The sequence below is a fragment of the Carex rostrata genome, chromosome 11 (assembly GCF_964058835.1).
Source record: "Carex rostrata chromosome 11, lpCarRost1.2, whole genome shotgun sequence".
Lineage (NCBI taxonomy): Eukaryota > Viridiplantae > Streptophyta > Magnoliopsida > Poales > Cyperaceae > Carex > Carex rostrata.
The window spans coordinates 3121561-3140314 of NC_135928.1; the positions used below are offsets into that span (position 1 = coordinate 3121561).

At 34.2% G+C, this 18754-nt stretch overlaps 2 protein-coding genes across 6 annotated transcripts in view; both read right to left on the bottom strand.

The window, feature by feature from the left end:
- Window positions 1-128: 128 nt before the first annotated feature.
- On the bottom strand, window positions 129-3080 carry CYP77B1 (cytochrome P450, family 77, subfamily B, polypeptide 1). The gene is made up of 4 exons (XM_078310916.1): window positions 2150-3080; window positions 1616-1916; window positions 1106-1191; window positions 129-702 (listed from the first exon to the last, which is right to left on the bottom strand). The coding sequence occupies exons 1-4, from the start codon at window positions 2965-2967 to the stop codon at window positions 333-335; spliced, it is 1575 nt and encodes a 524-aa protein (XP_078167042.1). The 5' UTR covers window positions 2968-3080; the 3' UTR covers window positions 129-332.
- A 4970-nt stretch (window positions 3081-8050) lies between these two features.
- LOC144562233 (glutamate receptor 3.5-like) overlaps window positions 8051-18754 on the bottom strand; it is a 36434-nt gene continuing 25730 nt past the window's right edge. The window contains exons 1-7 of one of the 5 annotated variants that reach the window (XR_013514012.1): window positions 15035-15416; window positions 11918-13314; window positions 11289-11566; window positions 11011-11042; window positions 10499-10665; window positions 10011-10245; window positions 8672-9383 (exon numbers count right to left, since the gene is read on the bottom strand). Coding sequence is in view for 3 of the 5 variants with exons in the window: in XM_078311417.1 (XP_078167543.1) it covers window positions 8898-9383; window positions 10011-10245; window positions 10499-10670; window positions 11011-11042; window positions 11289-11566; window positions 11918-13314; window positions 15035-15302 (2868 nt within the window). In the remaining 2 variants the exon portion in view is untranslated. Of the gene's footprint in view, window positions 8325-8671; window positions 9384-10010; window positions 10246-10498; window positions 10671-11010; window positions 11043-11288; window positions 11567-11917; window positions 13315-15034; window positions 15417-18754 lie in introns of those variants that run through there. The other 4 variants (XM_078311417.1, XR_013514013.1, XM_078311421.1 and 1 more) reach the window with 4 other exon arrangements.

Genomic DNA, 18754 nt, shown 5'->3' on the forward strand with positions numbered 1-18754 from the left:
AGTGCACGGATAAAAAGATAATGCTCAAATAGTTTCACCCAAAATTCATACCAAGGAATATTAAACAGCTCAACCTACATAGTACCAATGGTAATTAACATTTAGCACACCGTAAATAAAATGCTATATTTGACAGTTCACACAATTAATTAATATATTATGACATGCCTGGTCTCTCCACTGATCTGACACAACTTGCTACATACCACTAATAGTAACTGGTATTAACTCATCAGAAATAACACTGAAATACAAATCAAGAGGAAAAACAATGCAACTGATCAATGGCTAGAGTCCTATATATATATATTTTATAATTCTCCAAATGCTTTCTACTCATTTCCGTCTCTCTCGAGGATTGCTGCCCTGAGTGGTTCTTTGAGAACAACGGTGAATGCAAATGTCTCTGTCGGATCCGGCGGTTGTTCTCCAGGAACCACAATCCATTTAAATTCGCGTACCATCCTGGATAGCATGAGGTGCACATGCAATATGCCAAGAGTTGCTGCCGGGCAGATCCGGCGCCCGACTCCAAATGGCATCATACGCACACCTCGTGTCCCTGTTATGTCAGTGTCATATCCCTCTCCTCCTTCTAAGAACCTCTCTGGTTGCCACTTGTCAGGGTTTGTCCATATGCTTGGATCTTGTGTCACCCATGCCGTGTAAAATTCCACGTTTGCATCAGCCGGAATGCGGTACCTATCACAAGAAAAATGATATATAATTAAACCACATCATGCAGGTTCATAAAATTGGTTCGAGCATATAATAAAATCTAATTGCATATCTCTTGTCTTTAGGTATTTCAGTGTTAAATTTAAACTGTCAAAAAAGGAAAAAAAAAAAAAAATTCTGATCATACCATCAAAGATAAAATTTAAGTACTTGCTTAGCTGGTTCCTATTTTGCAACTCAACACGGCTTGCTTCTAGATAGATAGAGATATTTATCTATGTTCACGTGGTATGTTTCATTAAAGCGTTAATGCAATGTAAAGAACACTCCACAGGGACAACAAAAATATGTATTTTTAATGCATTTATGAAGAATGTCTCAAATTTTTAAGATAATTTTGAAAGGATAAGTGTCTCCCAATACGCACCCAGCTAACTCTGTATCGTGTGTTGCAGCATGGGACAACACAAAGTGACTCGGCGGGTGTCGCCTTAGCGTCTCCTTCACCACTGCCTGAAATTTTAACTGGCTTATTAGTGTTAAGCAAAATTATACAATAAACCCTGAAGATCTAAGAGCTTAATTTATAATTTCTCCACATATATATGCAGCTGCACTTCCTAAGTTCAGCTGTTGTGCAATCAAATAGCTAGTAAACTGTTTTGCATATATCAAAAACTCAAAAGGTATTATTTTTTTTAACAAAGGATTAAACATGAATTGTGCCATATAGTCAAGATGTGTTTTGCAAGGATAATACTTTGCACAATGAATTAATGCGATGGAAGAAAAGGTGACAGCAGTTATGACCACTAGTATTAGTGTACAACAGGACCACATCACCATATATACGTATAAGAAATTGTTCTTTGAACTGGAGATTATATCACAAATGCTTTTTTTTTTTAATTAATAAAAAGGCAACATAAGAAAACACCTGCAAGTAGGCCATGGATTCCACATCAGCTTCAGTGATCTTCCTGTTCTTATCCATCCCTACTTTGCCCACAATCTCCTTGTACAACCTGTCCTGCACTGTCGGATCGAGCACATGCAACATGATCCACTCAAGAGCAGTGGCGCTCGTGTCAGTACCGGCGCTCATCACTTCTGAGCAAAGTGTCACCAATTCCTCCTCTCCTAGCTCTCCTTTCCTTCCTTCTACTTCCATTCCTATCAAGGAATCTAAGTATGCTTCACCAACCCCCGAAACCATCTCGAACTTACATGCATTTTCACTGATCAAGGAAAAAGTTAGACATGGTAAAATGTTAATTGCTCTTTATTACACAGATACTAATTCTAATTAATCTTTATAACTTTAGTATTTTGTTTCTTTCTCTTTTAAAATAAAATCTAGGAAAGAATCAGAAATTTATTTCTTCAACTCCTTTTCGCTTTCAAAATATATTTTTTGAGCTTGCATTAACCAATATATTTTAAACGTTATCAGAAATTATAACTTATATACCTAGTGCAATCAATCTTCCCACCGTTTTGCACGAAAGCACGTCTAGCCCGCACCAAAGGCAACAAGCAGTCCAGCTGCCTCTTTCTAAGTTTTTTTGCTTCTTTGAACTCTTTCCTGAACAAAGGTGCTAGTGCTGGTAAAAAATCAGGCAGCTTTAGTGTGGAAACCAACATAACTTCCTTCATTACTTGTTCAATTTCCTTCACATGTGATTCAGGCACTTTCATGCCGAAACAAATGCAACACAAGATGCTGCATACGGTTAAACGGCAGTTTGCCAGGATTTGCACGCTACCGGTTTTATGGAACTCGGTTCTCAAGCGCTCAAAGTGGTTGCTTATAGCCCAGTCACGTATCCACGAAAACTGCTTGACACGTGTTGGTGTCACAAGCTCACCCACAAAATTTCGGCGTAAAGACCGCCAGAGCGGGCCGTAGTGGGCTGAGTTGACAGTGCACTTTTCGCAACTGAAGAGGAGACGGGTTGGAGAGTCCGGAGGCCGGTTGGCGAAAACTGGTCCCCGCTTTATCAGTGCTTCATGGATCAAGTCAGATGAGGAGATGATAACCATGGTGCGAGCACCCATTTTGAGAGTGAATATTGGGCCATATTTTACACGCAAGTCGCGCACGACATACATGAAGTTCCGGCGTTCCAAGATGACTTGCACCAAGTTGCCGACAACTGGCCAGCCAGACGGGCCAGGCGGGAGGCCATCGGTCCCTTTACTAGCTTTTTGACAGCTACACCACCAAAGAAACGTTAGGGTAGCGGTGGTGACAAACAGTATAAAATCAGTGAAATCTAGCCACGCCATGTTTGCTACAAGGCAACAGTGGTTTATTGGGTATTATCCAGTAAAAGGTGGTATACTGGTATAATAGTGTAGTAGTGTTAATTGTGCGCTTGGGTACATCTTCAGTGCAGTGTAAATATAACGAGAGAGAAGCATATGCCATAAGGTGAAATAAATATGGGTAGTTGTCACTCTCTGACTCTCTGTACGAGTAAACGTGAAATTAAATGACCATGTCAGTGTTTGTTTACTGTTAATGTTTTCGAAGCATGGAGTACAGCTATTGGTATCCGAAATTTTTATTACTAGAAAATTAATTAAATAAAGGGAGGGTTCAAATGATTTTTTGTGCCTCCACTGTAGGGTGGCAACGAACCGAACCGAACCGAACCGAACCGAACTTACCTTAGGTTTGAGTTTGGTTTGAATTAATTTCGAACCGAACCTGATTTGATTCGTTTCGAACCGAACCCATTTCGAACTACACATTTTTCGAATCGAACCTGAATCGAATCACGAACTAAATTATTTTTTAGCAGTCCCAGTTATACCGGTAGTTTATACATTAATTTTTTCTCGCGGGACAATTCACATGGCTTCCTTTTACCGGTATGAACTATGAAATGAGTGTTTTTAAGTTGAAAAATTATTCATGAAAAAATACATCAGAGACGGCTTTTCTGGTATGAACTATGAGAGACGACCGATGAGAGAGGAGAGACAGTCATCTAGGCCGGAGAGAGGAGTGACAGCCGGAGAGACAGCCAGTCGCCGAGAGCGTCAGCTAGATTTTAGAGCTAGAGGGAGAGTGAGTTAGGGAGAGGTGGAGAGAGAACTAGGTTATTGAGATTTAAGAGCGATGGAGTATCGGCTAAGTTAAATTATGACTCTCTATCTTGAATTTTAATTTCATCAGGTAAATGGACGGCTGATGTTATTATGAGATTCGAACCATAAAAATGATCGAACCCACTTCGATCGAACCAGGCTAGGTTTGGGTTTGGTTTGAATTAATTCCGAACCGAACCTGGTTTGGTTCGTTTCAATTCGAACCCATTTTGAATCGAATTAAACTCGAATCAAACCCAAATCGAATCACGAACCTCGAATTTTTTTGCCAGCCCTACTCCACTATACTTCAATTTTTCAAAATTTTAATAACTCAAAATTTAAAATTTAAAAGTCAAAATAAAACCATTAGATGTGATCTATGTTATTTTCTCTATGTGCTCATAAAAAATTATCACATTTTAATTTTGTTTTTATGTGAATCAATAAGTTGAAAAATCAACGTTCAGAAATTATCCACATTAGCATGTTTTTTACAAGCTTTTGATGATAACCAAAACAAAATTGAAATGTCATAATTTTTTACATGTGAATAGATAAAATGATGTAGATCATATCCAACGTTTTTATTTTGAATTTTAAGTCTTAAATTTTGAGTTTTTAAAGTTTTAAAAAATGGAGGCACAATGGAGGCACAAAAAATGGAGGCATTTGAATCCTCGTCTTAAATAAATATCAAAATGAAGAATGAATATGAGTTTTTTCAAGATATAGAGAAAATGTGATTGTGTATGATGTCCTCTTGACGTTATAGACTATCACGGCCAGGATTAGCGATATTAATTACCGCACTTATTAATTAACTAAAAAACAAAATTCTAGCCATGACTATCAATAACGGCCAGGCAATTTCTAGCCTAAGTGATATGTAAGTTTATGTAACACGTGAGCTGGACGTGATTATCAATCACGGTCAAGATTGATTTTTTTTTATTATTTTTTTTAGTTAATTAATAATTGCGGTGATTAGTATTGCTAATTTTGACCGTGACAGTCTATAACATCCAGATGACGTTATAAACTATCACGTTTTCCCTATATATCTCGAAAAATTTCAGATTCGTTATCCATTATGAATATTTATTTAATTAATTTCCTATTAATAAAAATTTCGGCAGGTGTTGAGGATATTACAACGGCCGTACTCAGAGATAAATTTAATATTCCTTTTTTTTTTTTTTTTTTTGGTTTCTTACAAGAACCGTAGGTCAATCTCAGTAAAGCAATTCAAAAGCTATAACTCCTGCTTACATTTCCAGTGCTAGAAAAGAATAAGAAAATAAGCTTCTGACTTTAACACACAAACGTACCAGAACCAGCATCTATAAACCAGAGTAAGAGACTATTGCCAGAATAAGTCCGGCTCATTGCTGCCGCTTTTCTCCTACATTTGTAGTCTCTCATGGTTTACCAGTGCATGGGGCAAGGCGATTTCATGCTCTTCGTATTTCACTTTCATCTTCCCGCTCTTACCAATAGGATCTCAATAGGACTCAAAATTTAATATTCTGATGCTATATAAAGTCAAGTTACTATTGGTTATTACTTTTTCTTTTTTTTCTTTTTCCCTTTTGAGATATTATTGGTTATTACTTGGTGCTGGAATCTAATGGCGCAGTCTGGAAAACCATCCTGGATTGGCAATGTTGACAACTTGCCATTTAATGAAGAGCTCAATGTTGGATGTATGATATCAATAATTATGAAATAAATAAAATACAAATATTTTATATAAAAAAAATATATCTCTGTTTTTTAAAGTTGAAAGAGTCGATTTGAATTGTTCAACATGATCTCCATATTAAAATGTGCGTGGAGACCAATATTTCTTTTAGAAAAAATTTACTATTTAATAAGATAGATACAAAATTTATTTTTTTCAAAAGATTCTAATTCATAAAAAATAATGATTTTGTGTTTATCTAGAAAAATAGTAAATAGTTACTAGAAATAAAAAATTTGGTCTCCATCATGATGAGCGGCTCGAATTAACTTTTTAAATTTTAAAAATAAAAATAAAGATGTGGGACATAATTGAAGCACAAAAATAAAATTCCATTTTTAACTTGCTATCACAAAAATAACCTTATTGAATGTTGAATTTTGTGTACCTAAGATTTTGTCTTGGTTTGGCAGAGATGAGATCGTACTAATAAGATCCAAGAGTGCACATTGTTTTTCCTTGTCTTCTCTGTCGAAATGAATAAGGTATAGTCTTATTAATAGCACTGCTATTTTGAACCACAGTTTCTCTCTAAAGTCTAAACAAGTGACCATTTCCGAGGGGCAAACACGAGATGTGTCTAGTTCCATTACTCTTGCATTTATTTTATTATTCATAACATATTCCATTGATTAGATTTTCTTTAAAAAAAAGAGTGAGTCTATGGTACTATGCATATTACGATTTGGCCTGTAATACGGCTCAATATTCGACTCTTCAAAATCCTAACGGTCGATCCGAACCGTTCATCTTGTTCTCCATATTAATATGTGTTTGGAGACCAAATTTTACATTTTTTGAAATTTTTTTACTATTTTTTTAGATTTATTAAAAATCACTTTTTTTGGATGGTCCAAAATTTTCAGATCAAGTGATTTTCTAAATATGTAAAAAAATAGTAAAAAAATTTCAAAAAAATATAAAATTTGGTCTACAAACACATATTAATATGGAGAACAAGATGAACGGTTTGAATCGACCGTTAAAATTTTGAAAAGTCGAATATTGAGCCGTATTACGGACCAACCCGTGATATGCATAGTACCATAGACTCGCTCTAAAATAAATCCCGGGCATGGGAAATAAACGGATACAACAATCAGGGCCGGTCCTGAAGATTTTGAGGCCCGGGGCGGAAGAAAATTTGGGACCTTTTATATATACAAAAAATTTATGAGACCGGCTAATACACTTTGATAAGTACTTCAACACTATATGCTTTAAGTCATTTTTGTATTTTTAAAATTCAAATAGTTGATCTGAACTGTTCAATATAATATCCATATTAAAACGTGCTTGAAAACTAAATTTTACATTTTTTTTGGATCTTTTTTACTTTTTTTAAGATAGGTAGAAAATCCATTAATTTAGAAATTTCTGAACCATAAAAAAAATTCTACTTACCTTAAAAAATAATAAAAAATTCAAAAAAAAATGTAAAATTAGGTCTCCAAGCACGTTTTAATATGGATATTAGGTTAAATGGTTTGGATCGACTATTTGGACTTTTAAAACGCAAAAACTACTTATAAACATATGGTGCTGAAGTACTTATGGAAGCAATTAGGGGTGTTCATCGGTTCGGTTCGGTTTCAATTGAACCGAACTAGGCAAACCAAAGTTACAATTTGGTTTTAAAAATAGAACCGAACTGAACCGAACCGAACTAAAGTTTTATTTCGGTTTCTTCAGTTTCTTCGGTTCAAATCGAAAGATATTAATTTTTTCATTTAAAGCAATTGATTTATAATAAACCGAAGTATATTAAGAAATAAACCAAAGTATTTAAAGCAATTGATTAAGAAATAAACGAGGTATTAAGAAATAAACTAGGGGTAGTCTGGACCAAATTCATAATATATAAAAATTCGATTGGTTCGGTTTTTTCGATTTTGAAAATTTCCAAACCGAACCGAACTGAAGTTGTAATTCGGTTTTAAAAAGCAATCTGAACCAAACCATTAAACCGAATAAATCAAACTGTTTAGTCCAAACTAATTTGATTTGGTTCAAAACCGACTAAACCGGACCCAATAAACACCCCTAGAAGCAATTAGCCGGTCAGGTTTTTTATTGATATGCCAATAAATCATATTTATTTATAGAAAAATTTGAACCATTTATATATACAAAATTTGAACTCTAATAGTTTATTTATTTTTTATATATACAATTTTTTTTTTATATATATACAAACTAATTTTTCTTTTTAGAGGCCCTAGAATTTTGGGGCCCGGGGCGGTCGCCCTGGCTGCACAGCCCCAGGGCCGGGCCTGACAACAATTCAATGCATACGGTTGGTAGAGTCGAAGAACTTTTATGTAGTAAAATAGTTAAAGCAACTTTACTGTACCTACCGCAATTAGAAGAACTTTTATGTAAAAATGGACTGTTGTAATAAGCAATAAGACCCAATAGTGCACAGTGACTGTTTTATGCAAAATTCAAAAAGAGAATCTTTCTGTGTTCAATTCACGTACATTGTAAGATAAATTATAAAGATATATCATACTTACCCTTAAAAAAATGATGGAAGTCACAAACAAGCAAAATTACTGCACAAATAACAATTATTAATACTACACATTTATAAAAAAAGAAGCCAAAAAGCAAAGCTCAGAACAAATTAAGTTTAGGCCAAGGAGCCCTTGCATTAATATTTACATTCAGGATCAAACACATTTTCAATAAGCCACCACAATTTCATCCCGCCGCACCTCTGCCACTGGCACTGGTACCAAGATTGTACCAGTCCACTATGTCATTTCTTATCTGTGTGCAATTCCTTCAGCTGTGTCTGAAATAACTGATGAACAAATTGCATCCAAAAAAAGAAAATTCCTAGGCCAGTCATACAAAATCTAATTAGAGAAATAAACATAGCTGGTAATAATTTCCCACTTTAAGGTTAGTTTGATTGAAACAAATTTTATTCCTCTCCAACCAAACAACCCATAAGATGGCATCAAAAGTCAAATAATATGTTAATAACAATTTCTTTGCACATCATACATCATAATAATGCATTGCCAAGTCTCTTTTACCGAATCAAAATTGAAATCATGTTGATTGTAATGTGCTAACATTTTGAGATAATTCAGACATAAGGCCATTTTGGGAATAATGTATTATCAATAGTATTATGATCCGATCAAAAGCAATATGGGGTATCCCCCTCCAATCCTTCTTTTATAAGATTAAATTGTGTCAAAATCTTGTTTTTTATTTACCAATGAAATGAACTCTCTAATTTTTACAGGCAATTATGTTTCCAAATCATACTCCACATTGAATCTTTAGCCCCTTCACAATTCAATTTCAATAAAGGACTTCCAAACTAAATTTTATAAACAAGAACCCTGCATATTTACACTAATAATTAATCAATAGGAATTTGTGAGGTTTGGCTACCATTATCACTAGATTTTTTCGTAATGGAAGTTTTCACCTGTCCGCTCTTCTTTTCGAGATCTGCTTCCTTGGTATCCACAAAGTCGATCCAATCCTTGAAAATAGCAAGACAAGAAAGAGGCTTTGGCTTATTGACAAGTGGTCGCACCGATGCAGATTCATTTTCTTTTCTTTTGTTGTAGTATCTTTTAAACTGAAGACAAATCTTTATGAAATATATAATTAATGCCAAAACACAAACAACACCACATATTAAAAAAAGGCCCCAAAAGCTGCTTAGACTTAGACGATTTGATTCGGTATCTGTGTCCTCAGAGCTATCTGTGTTCTCGGAGCTGCATCTGCCGTGGCTGTTCAACCATTGGTCGTGAATGCGCTGGAGTTCTCCACTCTCTGACAATGTCAGAATAGCAGTTGAGAGGTCAACTGCTAGAGGAGAATCTCTTTGAAATGCCTATTAAGAAAAAAATTATACATGTTTAAATGGTATGTTCCAAATACATATACATTACCCATAGATTATACAAGTAGTCTCAAGCAGATGCACGTTATTAATCTATGAACCTAAAAAAACTGCATTTTAGAAGAGAAAAAAAAGGTAGGTGTGGATGCCTCCATTTTTCATGCTTCTAATTATTCAATGCATTATTACAAAAATTTCTAAAACAAAATGAAACCATTGGATTTGCCCTATATAATGTACTCTAGACGTACATAAATAATTATGACCAACAACTTGGAAAATTAACATCTAGAAATTATCTATGCCATTGGATTTTATTACAAAATGTTGTGATTTTTTATGCGTGCATAGAAGAACTGACATAGATCACATCTAACCATTTTAATTTGACATGTCAGGTTTAGAGTTTAATTAAAAGTTTAGAAAATAGAGGCATAGTGGGAGCTACAAATGTAAAGGCATTTGAACCCTCTTTAAAATATGGACACTATTTGCCATTGAAATTTGAATTATTGGGTTTTCCAAAAATTCAAACTGTATACGAGTTAAGTTTATAAACATATCTTTAAATTGGAACGATACTATATACTTTGCAATAAGTCTTGAAAAGAGACTTACGAAACCCCATCCTTCTCGGGTGAACTCCTGACCAACAACGCGAAAATTACAATAATTTGAGAGGAAAATCTCAACATACGGGTTCTCATCAACTATTGCCGCGACACCACCCCACCGGGGCCCACGCGTCAGGGCATCAGCATACTCTTCAATAGTATTTAGAGGCACAAGCCTTGACTCAGGTATGTTCAGCTCCTCTACGAGGTAATTCTTTGTGAATTTACCAACCTGGTACCTGTCACAGAAAATGTTGAATAGTAGTTTGGATGTATTCTTTTATACCACATACTGGACCAGAATTTTAATTTGGATGTATTATTTCCAAACACCACAAGTTGAATAGAGGCACAACCTGTCACAGAAAATCTTTTATACCACATACTGGACCAGAATTTTAGTTTGGATGTATTCTTTCCAAACACCACAAGTTGGGTGTTTTTGCGAAATCTATTTGTTTAACAATAAGATATATATGGTTTTTATAATACCCGATGGGGTCATGGCTGGCTAGGAGGCTATCGAGGCCTTTGATGCCAGAGGAGAGTTGTTGGACAGTTAGGATCGAGGTGAGAGATGCAGTGTAGCTGGAGGTAATAATCAGGACCACAAACAACCACACAATCAGCACAAAACGGCCAAGCACAGATACTGTATTCTGTCCTACAATTAAAAATACAGCAAAGACAAAATAATATTATATTTCAAAATAATTTTCTTTTATTTCTGAAAATATACTTTGTGACAATACCGAATATTATCAAGCATGCATCTGAAATCATGTCCTATGTGCCAGCACAAGGGTTGGAAAAAGCTATTCATCAGATAGTTTATTCAAAGTACCCAGAAAGCCCCTCTCCTTATTTTATATCTATCATTTTTCATTTAGTTGCATATGGGCATCTGCTGTTTTGTAGCGTTTGTGTGATGCTTTGTGCACCTATAATCATTTCTTTGTGTATTACTTTTGGTTTCAAGTCAGAGATGAAGTAAGATGACATACTGTGTGCAAAGAACATAGTGGAGAAGCTAAACCTGCGAATGAACAAAACAAATTAATAGATAATTTTTCTAAAAAGGAAATCAATGGATAATTAAAACAAATTAGAAAAAAAAGTACACATGTTTATAATGTTCATAAAAACTGTAATGTGCTACACAGTTCTGTCAAAAGAAGGAAATCCATGATATGTTTTCAAATAGTCCAATATCCACAGCTGCTACAAGACTTTCAAAAGAGGGTAAAGAGAGAAAAAATAAAGGTAGTAACTGAATGCTCACCAAAATATAGTGGCAACTTGTTCTCGAGGCTTGCCGCGAAACTCCTCGTTAGTTCTGTGTTCGAGAATCCAAACAACAACTCCAACAAATAGGAAAAATGCACCAGTAACAAACCACATTGGGAGTGTAAATGGTTTCAGAAAGGCCCATGCACTTGAGCTGTCATGCTTAACTGGTGCAACTATCACCAAACCTGCTTCAATATAAGGTTGTGTGAAATCCGCTATCTTTGTTCGGTTTTTCACTATCGCTACGTCCCCCACTACTGCGTCCAATTCCTGAAAAGTTTAGAAGTAGATGAGATCTCAATAAAATAATAATAAAAAAAGCTATTTGATCTGCTATAAGTTATACCCACTGGACCAACTTCAAGTACAATTCATATAGTACATGTACAGTTCACTACCAGGACCTGACTGATAAGTGACCTCCATGTCTCAGTATCAAACATACCAACATGGCACTAATTTTCTTTTTGGTCTTGTTAGTTAGCCATCAGTTAATACCTTCATACAGGTATTACTACCACTGGAATGTGTTGAGACCGAGTCTAATTTGGTATGGTATTGGAAATTTTGACATATGTCTGTGTGTGTGTTTGGGGGGGGAGAGAGAGAGAGAGAGAGTACATTTTGAGCAATCATTTTGACCATATCATCATTATTCGGGTTAACAGTACCATTTCCAATCAGTATAAAAGAACACGGCACCGGGTATGGCAATAACTTGATTGCCGCATTGAAAACATCAACACAGAACCCACTAGCATTGCTAGCATTGCCGTCAGATCCATCATTAGACTCACTTGACACAAACTGCTTAAAGCTGGCCTTGTTTGGCACTCCGATTCGCAAGGGCTGGCCATTGTTCGGGAAAACCCAACCACGTGGTTTTTGCGTGGTTCCACCAGGCCACATCACATTGTATAGCCTACGCGACTGACCTGACAAGTTTTGTGGCTTTTGATACAGGATTTCGGGCGAAACAACAGATAGACCCGAGTAATTTGACCAGTACCCGATCAATCGCGGCCCAGTAGACACCACATTGATGATATCATATGCGGGGCGGATCAGGTCCCGATTTGGGCCAAATTGTAATTGTCCAGTAACACCTGTGAAGTTTGTCCTCAGCAGATTTTGTAGTAAACCCTCACCACCATTAAAAATTTTCAAAACTGCCAAGCTTAAAGTGCTCCCATTCACATCATGCAATCTTGGGTCAGTAGAGAAATTTATTCTGTTTGCATTCGTTTTTAAATATTGATCAATTGCATGTGCCACCAACCACACTGAATCATAAGCATACAGACTGTATGCATTGAGACCTGACACAGTAGCTGTATTGCCCATTTTTTTTCTCCATCTGGACACAAATTTCATCTTGAGATCTGAATCCGGCGTATGTTCTCTCAGCACAATTGACCCTTGTATCAGATTAAGAACTTTTGGGTCAGTATCCACTGACTTGTACCCGTATCCTATACCGAACCCTTTAGAATCCAAAACAGCAGCAAGCCAATTAGTTACAATCCATACGTAACCAGGTCCTGTCATGCCCAACTTTTGAGCAACAGAAAAGACAGTTAGACCTGAATCTGGGTTCACGTGCAGGACATAAACTCGTGACTCCATTAAATTGACCCGCAGCAGCAAGTCAGTGATCTCAGTCAGATCCACAGCCTGTGCAAAAGCAGCTTTGTATGAAATCTTTGCCCTTCTGAGCGCCAGCTCATCCCCCAAGGCGGCAATACCATTACGGCCATAGTCGTCATCAACATATATTGCGGTGATCTCACGCCACTGGAAGAATTCTACAATGTCGGCTATGGCACGCATTTGAAACTGGTCAGATCGAGTGGCACGGAGGAAGTAGGGGAATTCTAGCGAGGAGAGAGTCGGGTCGGTTGCAGAGAAGGAGACTAATGGTACTTGTAATGAGTTTGCCACATGGGAGAGTATGTGACTACCTCCTGATGACTGTGGGCCAATGATCGCCACCACCTTCTTCTCTAGTACTTGTAATGCTGGAGAGAATATTGAACAAAACAAGCATTTGTAGCGACTAGTTTGTTAGAAAGTTTTTAAACACAAAGAGACATATATATCTATTTGTTTATGTATTTGATTTTGTTTATTTAGTTACTCACCACAGTAGAAATTTCATTCTAATTCAGAGTTTGTTTGGTGCTCAGAATTTTAATAAAAAATAAACTATCATGGTATCATAATTGTATAAGACCAATATTGGCAAGGGCTGCTAGACTGCAACTTAATAAGTATATGCAGATTGTACCAATACAATCCCATAGCACAATAGTTGAAATCATAATAAGCTACATTGGAGCAAATGACCTAGTAGCTCAAGTGATATACTAAGGTGACAATATGAATTATGAGGTCATGGGTTAAAACCCTCGAAGCCACTAAATATAGATGAAGTCTTATGAGCCTATTCCGTTCAAAAAAATTAGAAAGCTCACACTAAATTTAGGTTTTTACTTTCTCAATGTACAGAAAACTTTAGTGTGAACAAAAAAAGAAAAGGATTCCTCACAAGACAACCTCAATAAATAGAAAGGGTACCAAGAAAAGAATCAGATGCTTTTTAAGAAAAGATCCACAAAGATTTAAAAAAGAAAAAGATACATGCTAACACGCATAGACAGTCAAAACCTTTTTAATTAAATGAAGGCACTTCTGTGTGTATGCATATGCGTATGCATACATACCATTATGAAAGTTTTGCTGATTTTACTTTATCTTTTGTATCCATCCAGAGAAATAAACAAAAACTGTTATGACTTTAGTTTTTATGCGTTTAATCTTAGAAAATAGATGGGAGCTAACAGATGTGCAAACATTTAGTAGCAACCTGGCAAAAGTCAGTATAGGTACTGATACAAGCCAGCTTGTCACTCTGCGCTGCTGTATGAAATCCAAGGGCTAAACATCTCTCTTCTATAACATAAAACTCAGTCCGCTTGCACCATAACAACAAACATCACTTGCCATCTTTTATTTCTAAATCATAAAACTAAATAATAATAGATGATGATGATGATAATAGGGTGTCTTATAAAAAAAGGAAGGAACATATTGACAACCAAATTATTTTTTTTTGAAAACTTAATAGCGGCTAATTATATTAATAAAGGTGACAAATATAATTTTTTTAGTGGATATTGACAACCAAATTATTTGATAAAGGTGACAAATATTGTCAAAAATTCATCAAAATAAAAATAAAGTTACAAATGTGGCTCCATTATCTTAAAAAACTTCTTATCAAATTTGACATACTAAAATATTGTTTTGTCATAAATGAATTCCCAATAAAATTAAATCAACAATTTTACAACTATTTGATAGATAATCATATTTGTAGGTTTTCAAATTGCATTAAATTTGATATACAACTTATAAATAATTCGTACATACTTATAATTTTAGCTTTTTCCAAAACTTGTTTCGTTTTTATTAATGAAACTGGGCTTCGGCCTTTTTAACCAAAAAATAATTTTAGCTTTTTAACTTTTGAGAAGCATTGTGTCGGTTGTCACGGTTGTCAATAGAACAATCCCAACTTTACATGGGCTATTGTTAGAACAAATACAGAAACAGAAGGTATAACCTCATATACTCTCTTTAAATTGGAAGTCCCTTCTAAGACAAAAGTATATTTAATTAAAAAAAGTCAAACATTATTCTATCCCATTGAAATTAAATAAATGTTGAGTTTAGTACCTTCAATTGTAGCAAGAAACCCACTACAATTGGTATCCTGTGAGATTACATTAAGCTTCGTGTTAGGGAGTATGGTTCGATCTGAGTTCACATCTTCTAGTGCCAGCTCAATTGCAAGCCTAGCAGCGCGACCAATGATGGAATTGTATGTGTAGAGAGCTCCTATGTTAACACTCGTGATATTTTGTGGGTTTGAATTTTGGGATCTTGTAATGATGGCTAGAGAAAGAGAGATTAGGAACAGCAAGAGCAATGGAGAGCGACCCATTTGGGTTTTGGGGTTATGGAATCTAGTCTAGAGATTGGTTGGTTTAATAGATGGGCTATAAAGAATGAGGACGGGGGAAGGAAAGAACAGTGATGAAGCTGGTGGTTTGTACAGTGATCATGGAGTAAGGAACGAATATTAATTAATGGAAAATTTTATCAATAAAAAAAAAAAAGGAGAGTTCAAATGCCTCATGTTTTTGTGCCTCCATCATGCCTCCATCTCTCTCTATCATTTTCAAAGTTCAAACAGTCGATCCGAACCGCTCAACCTAACCTCCATACTAAAATATATTTGGAGACCAAATTTTATATTTTTAGGAATTTCTTTACTATTTTTTTAGATAGACACAAAATCAGTAAATCTGAACCATCCAAAAACAGTATTTTTGTACCTATCTAAAAAAATAGTAAACAAAATTCCTAAAAATATAAAATTTGGTCTCCAAACATATTTTAGTATGGAGGTTAGGTTGAGCAATTCGGATCGACTGTTTGAACTTTGAAAATGATAGAGAGAGATGGAGGCATGATGGAGGCACAAAAACATGGAGACATTTGAACCCTCCTCTAAAAAAAATTATAAATTACTGTGATTGCTATATTTTCTAAATTTTTCAAACAAAATGCCCGTCCTCTAAAATAAATAACAAAATACTTTTGTAGAGTTCTCATTTCTCCCTCTCTCTATCTCTATGTTTCCAGATAGATAATACACATACCGAATGTCTATTACTTTTTTAAAGTATTTATTTACACAATTATACAGTATGTTATTAGAAGATGAGTTAGGCTGGGGTGTTATGGATAGTACAGAGGCCTCTATGCTATGGCTCAATATTCGAGTTTTCAAAATCCAAATGATCGATCCGAACCGTTCATCTTATTCTCCATATTAATATCTGCTTGGAGACCAAATTTTACATTTTTCTGAATTTTTTTACTATTTATTAAGTATTTTACAAAATTGTTGATCCAACGGTGGCTGCACAAAACAGTAAAACCGTTGGATTAGCGATTTTCAAAGTGGCTTAATAAATAGTAAAAAAATTCAGAAAATTATAAAATTTGGTCTCCAAGCAGATATTAATATGGAGAATAAGATGAACGGTTCAGATCGACCGTTTGGATTTTGAAAACTCGAATATTGAGCCGTAGCACGGGAGGCCACTATGCTATCCATAGCACCCCAGCCTAACTCTTAGAAGACAAACTGTTAAATGTATATTTTACTTATTTAACTGTGTTTCATTTAAACTTTCTTATAATCATTAAAAAAAAAACAAGAGTAAAAACTTTACATAAAAATATAAATACTTTTGAAATGTAAATAAGAAGTACAAAATATAAGATATAAAAATAATTTATTTCTATATTTTAACAAAAAATAATTATATACTGTCAAAATATATATTTTATTCTTTGTTTGTTTACACATTACTTGGGTGAAAATGGCAATTATATTCGATATGATTTTTATTTATAAAACTCCAATCTAACTGATTTCTATTTATAAATTTATTGTCTTTTGTAATTTTATCAATATGAGATGGCCAGAGATACTAGTGGCAACCGGTATAACTGTGTAAATAATTTCATTATGGTAGTGCAGACTAGTATAAATACTCAAAAAAAGGTATTTGATATATATATTATCTAATTAAAACCGAAAATTTCGTTGCATGTCTAAAAAAAATATTATTTGAATTACATATTCTTTTAAAGAAACTATTCACTTATTAAAGTCTAATAAAAAAATAAAGAGGTGTCAAACTTGATGAGAATAAGTAGGAGGTAGAGATAGAGAAGGGGAGGGGGCAATGAGAGCCCCAGAAAAACATTTTGTTAATTACTTTAGAGAGTAATTAATATCTATGAATTCTTGGAATTGAACCCGGAAAAAAAGATATTGTTCCTTTTATTTTCTGTTGGAAACATGTTTATATGTGGATGGTATTTTCTTAATTTTGCCTTCAAATTTAATCCTCACACATCGACAAACTGGTAATATTAAAAAAAAATAAAAAATTAAGTCTCTTGTCGACTCGATGGTGATGGATGTAGCTTCTCACGAAGAGATACATATTAATTATTTATAACATCTAAAAGAAAATTAATGACGAAGTTAACAACAATCCTTATTTCTAAACAAAAAATTAATATGAGAAAATTACTTGATCTGAAAATTATGGACCATCCAAAAACAGTGATTTTCAATAAATCTAAAAAAATAGTAAAAAAATTTCAAAAAATGTAAAATTTGGTCTCCAAACACATATTAATATGGAGAACAAGATTAACGGTTCGGATCAACCGTTAGGGTTTGAAAACTCGAATATAGAGCTGTAGCACGGTAACAAATCGTAATATGCATAGTACCATAGACTTACTCGTTCAAATGCATGTATTTGTTGTGTTTTTATTATGTCTTCAATTTTTAATTGTCTAATAGTATAAATTTAAAATTTATGTCAAAACAAGTCGTTAGATGTGGGTCGTAATCTTTTACGGGTGCATACAGAAATAATAGAAATAACATGTAATGATTTTAATTTAACATTTAAATTTGAAGTTATTGACATTTTATAAATAAAGACTTATATTAAAGCATAAAATGTAGAGACATTTGGACCCTTTTCTTAATTAGACATTTTATTGGGTATGAAGTTGTGTAAAATAAAAAAAAGAAGGAATTTGTGAAAAGAAAAGAGAACAAACGTTGAGTCATGGTATCATTTTCCAAATCCTATTATGGTATCTTTCTCTAGGGTCCGATCTGGGGAGAAAGTTGTAAAGCTTCCTTTTTCAGATTCACACTTTCTTGGAGGTCATTTTCATTTTTTTAATTAGCTGAGGTAAGCACTTTGAAAAGATTCCAATAATCCAATATAATACGAATGGAGACAAAGAATAATACGAATGGAAACAAAGAAAGGCATTACAAGTGGGATATATTAATTTCACCATTGTTCTATTCTGTATGACTGTATCCTGCAAAAAACTAACTTATAATTTTCATTGTAAGCTCTGCTTTTAAGTATTTTATTTTGATATCTTCTCTCCCAAACTTTTTATTTCTGCAATCCCAATACTACCAATCTGTTTTTCTACTACTTTTTCTTTTATAATTAATAACCTCATAAGAAAAAATATGGTTATAAATCTCTGACATTATTTTGTTTTATTTTTTTAATTAAAAGATTTTGGTACATCTCAATGTCTTTTAGATGCTATTTTTGAAAATTAAATCTGCAATCTTTCCCTTAATAGAATTGAACATGCGACATCTTTTAGATGAAATCTCTAACTTTATTATTTATCTTCTTTCTATTTATACCTTCTTAGAGAGAAATTGGAGGATGTAGTTCTATTACCTCTTTTTTAACCATGCACGGAATGCCATGTTTGCAGATCTAACTATTTTTCTTTTTGAAAAACAAAAAATTAAGCTAT

Bases quoted from the DNA above. Each gene is read 5' to 3' on its own strand.
- CYP77B1 (XM_078310916.1), bottom strand. From the start codon at position 2,967: ATGGCGTGGCTAGATTTCACTGATTTTATACTGTTTGTCACCACCGCT. The intron at 1,192-1,615 runs GTGTTTTCTTAT...TTAAAATTTCAG, and splicing joins AATCCATGGCCTACTTGCAG to GCAGTGGTGAAGGAGACGCT. The intron at 703-1,105 runs GTGCGTATTGGG...TTCTTGTGATAG, and splicing joins CACGATACAGAGTTAGCTGG to GTACCGCATTCCGGCTGATG.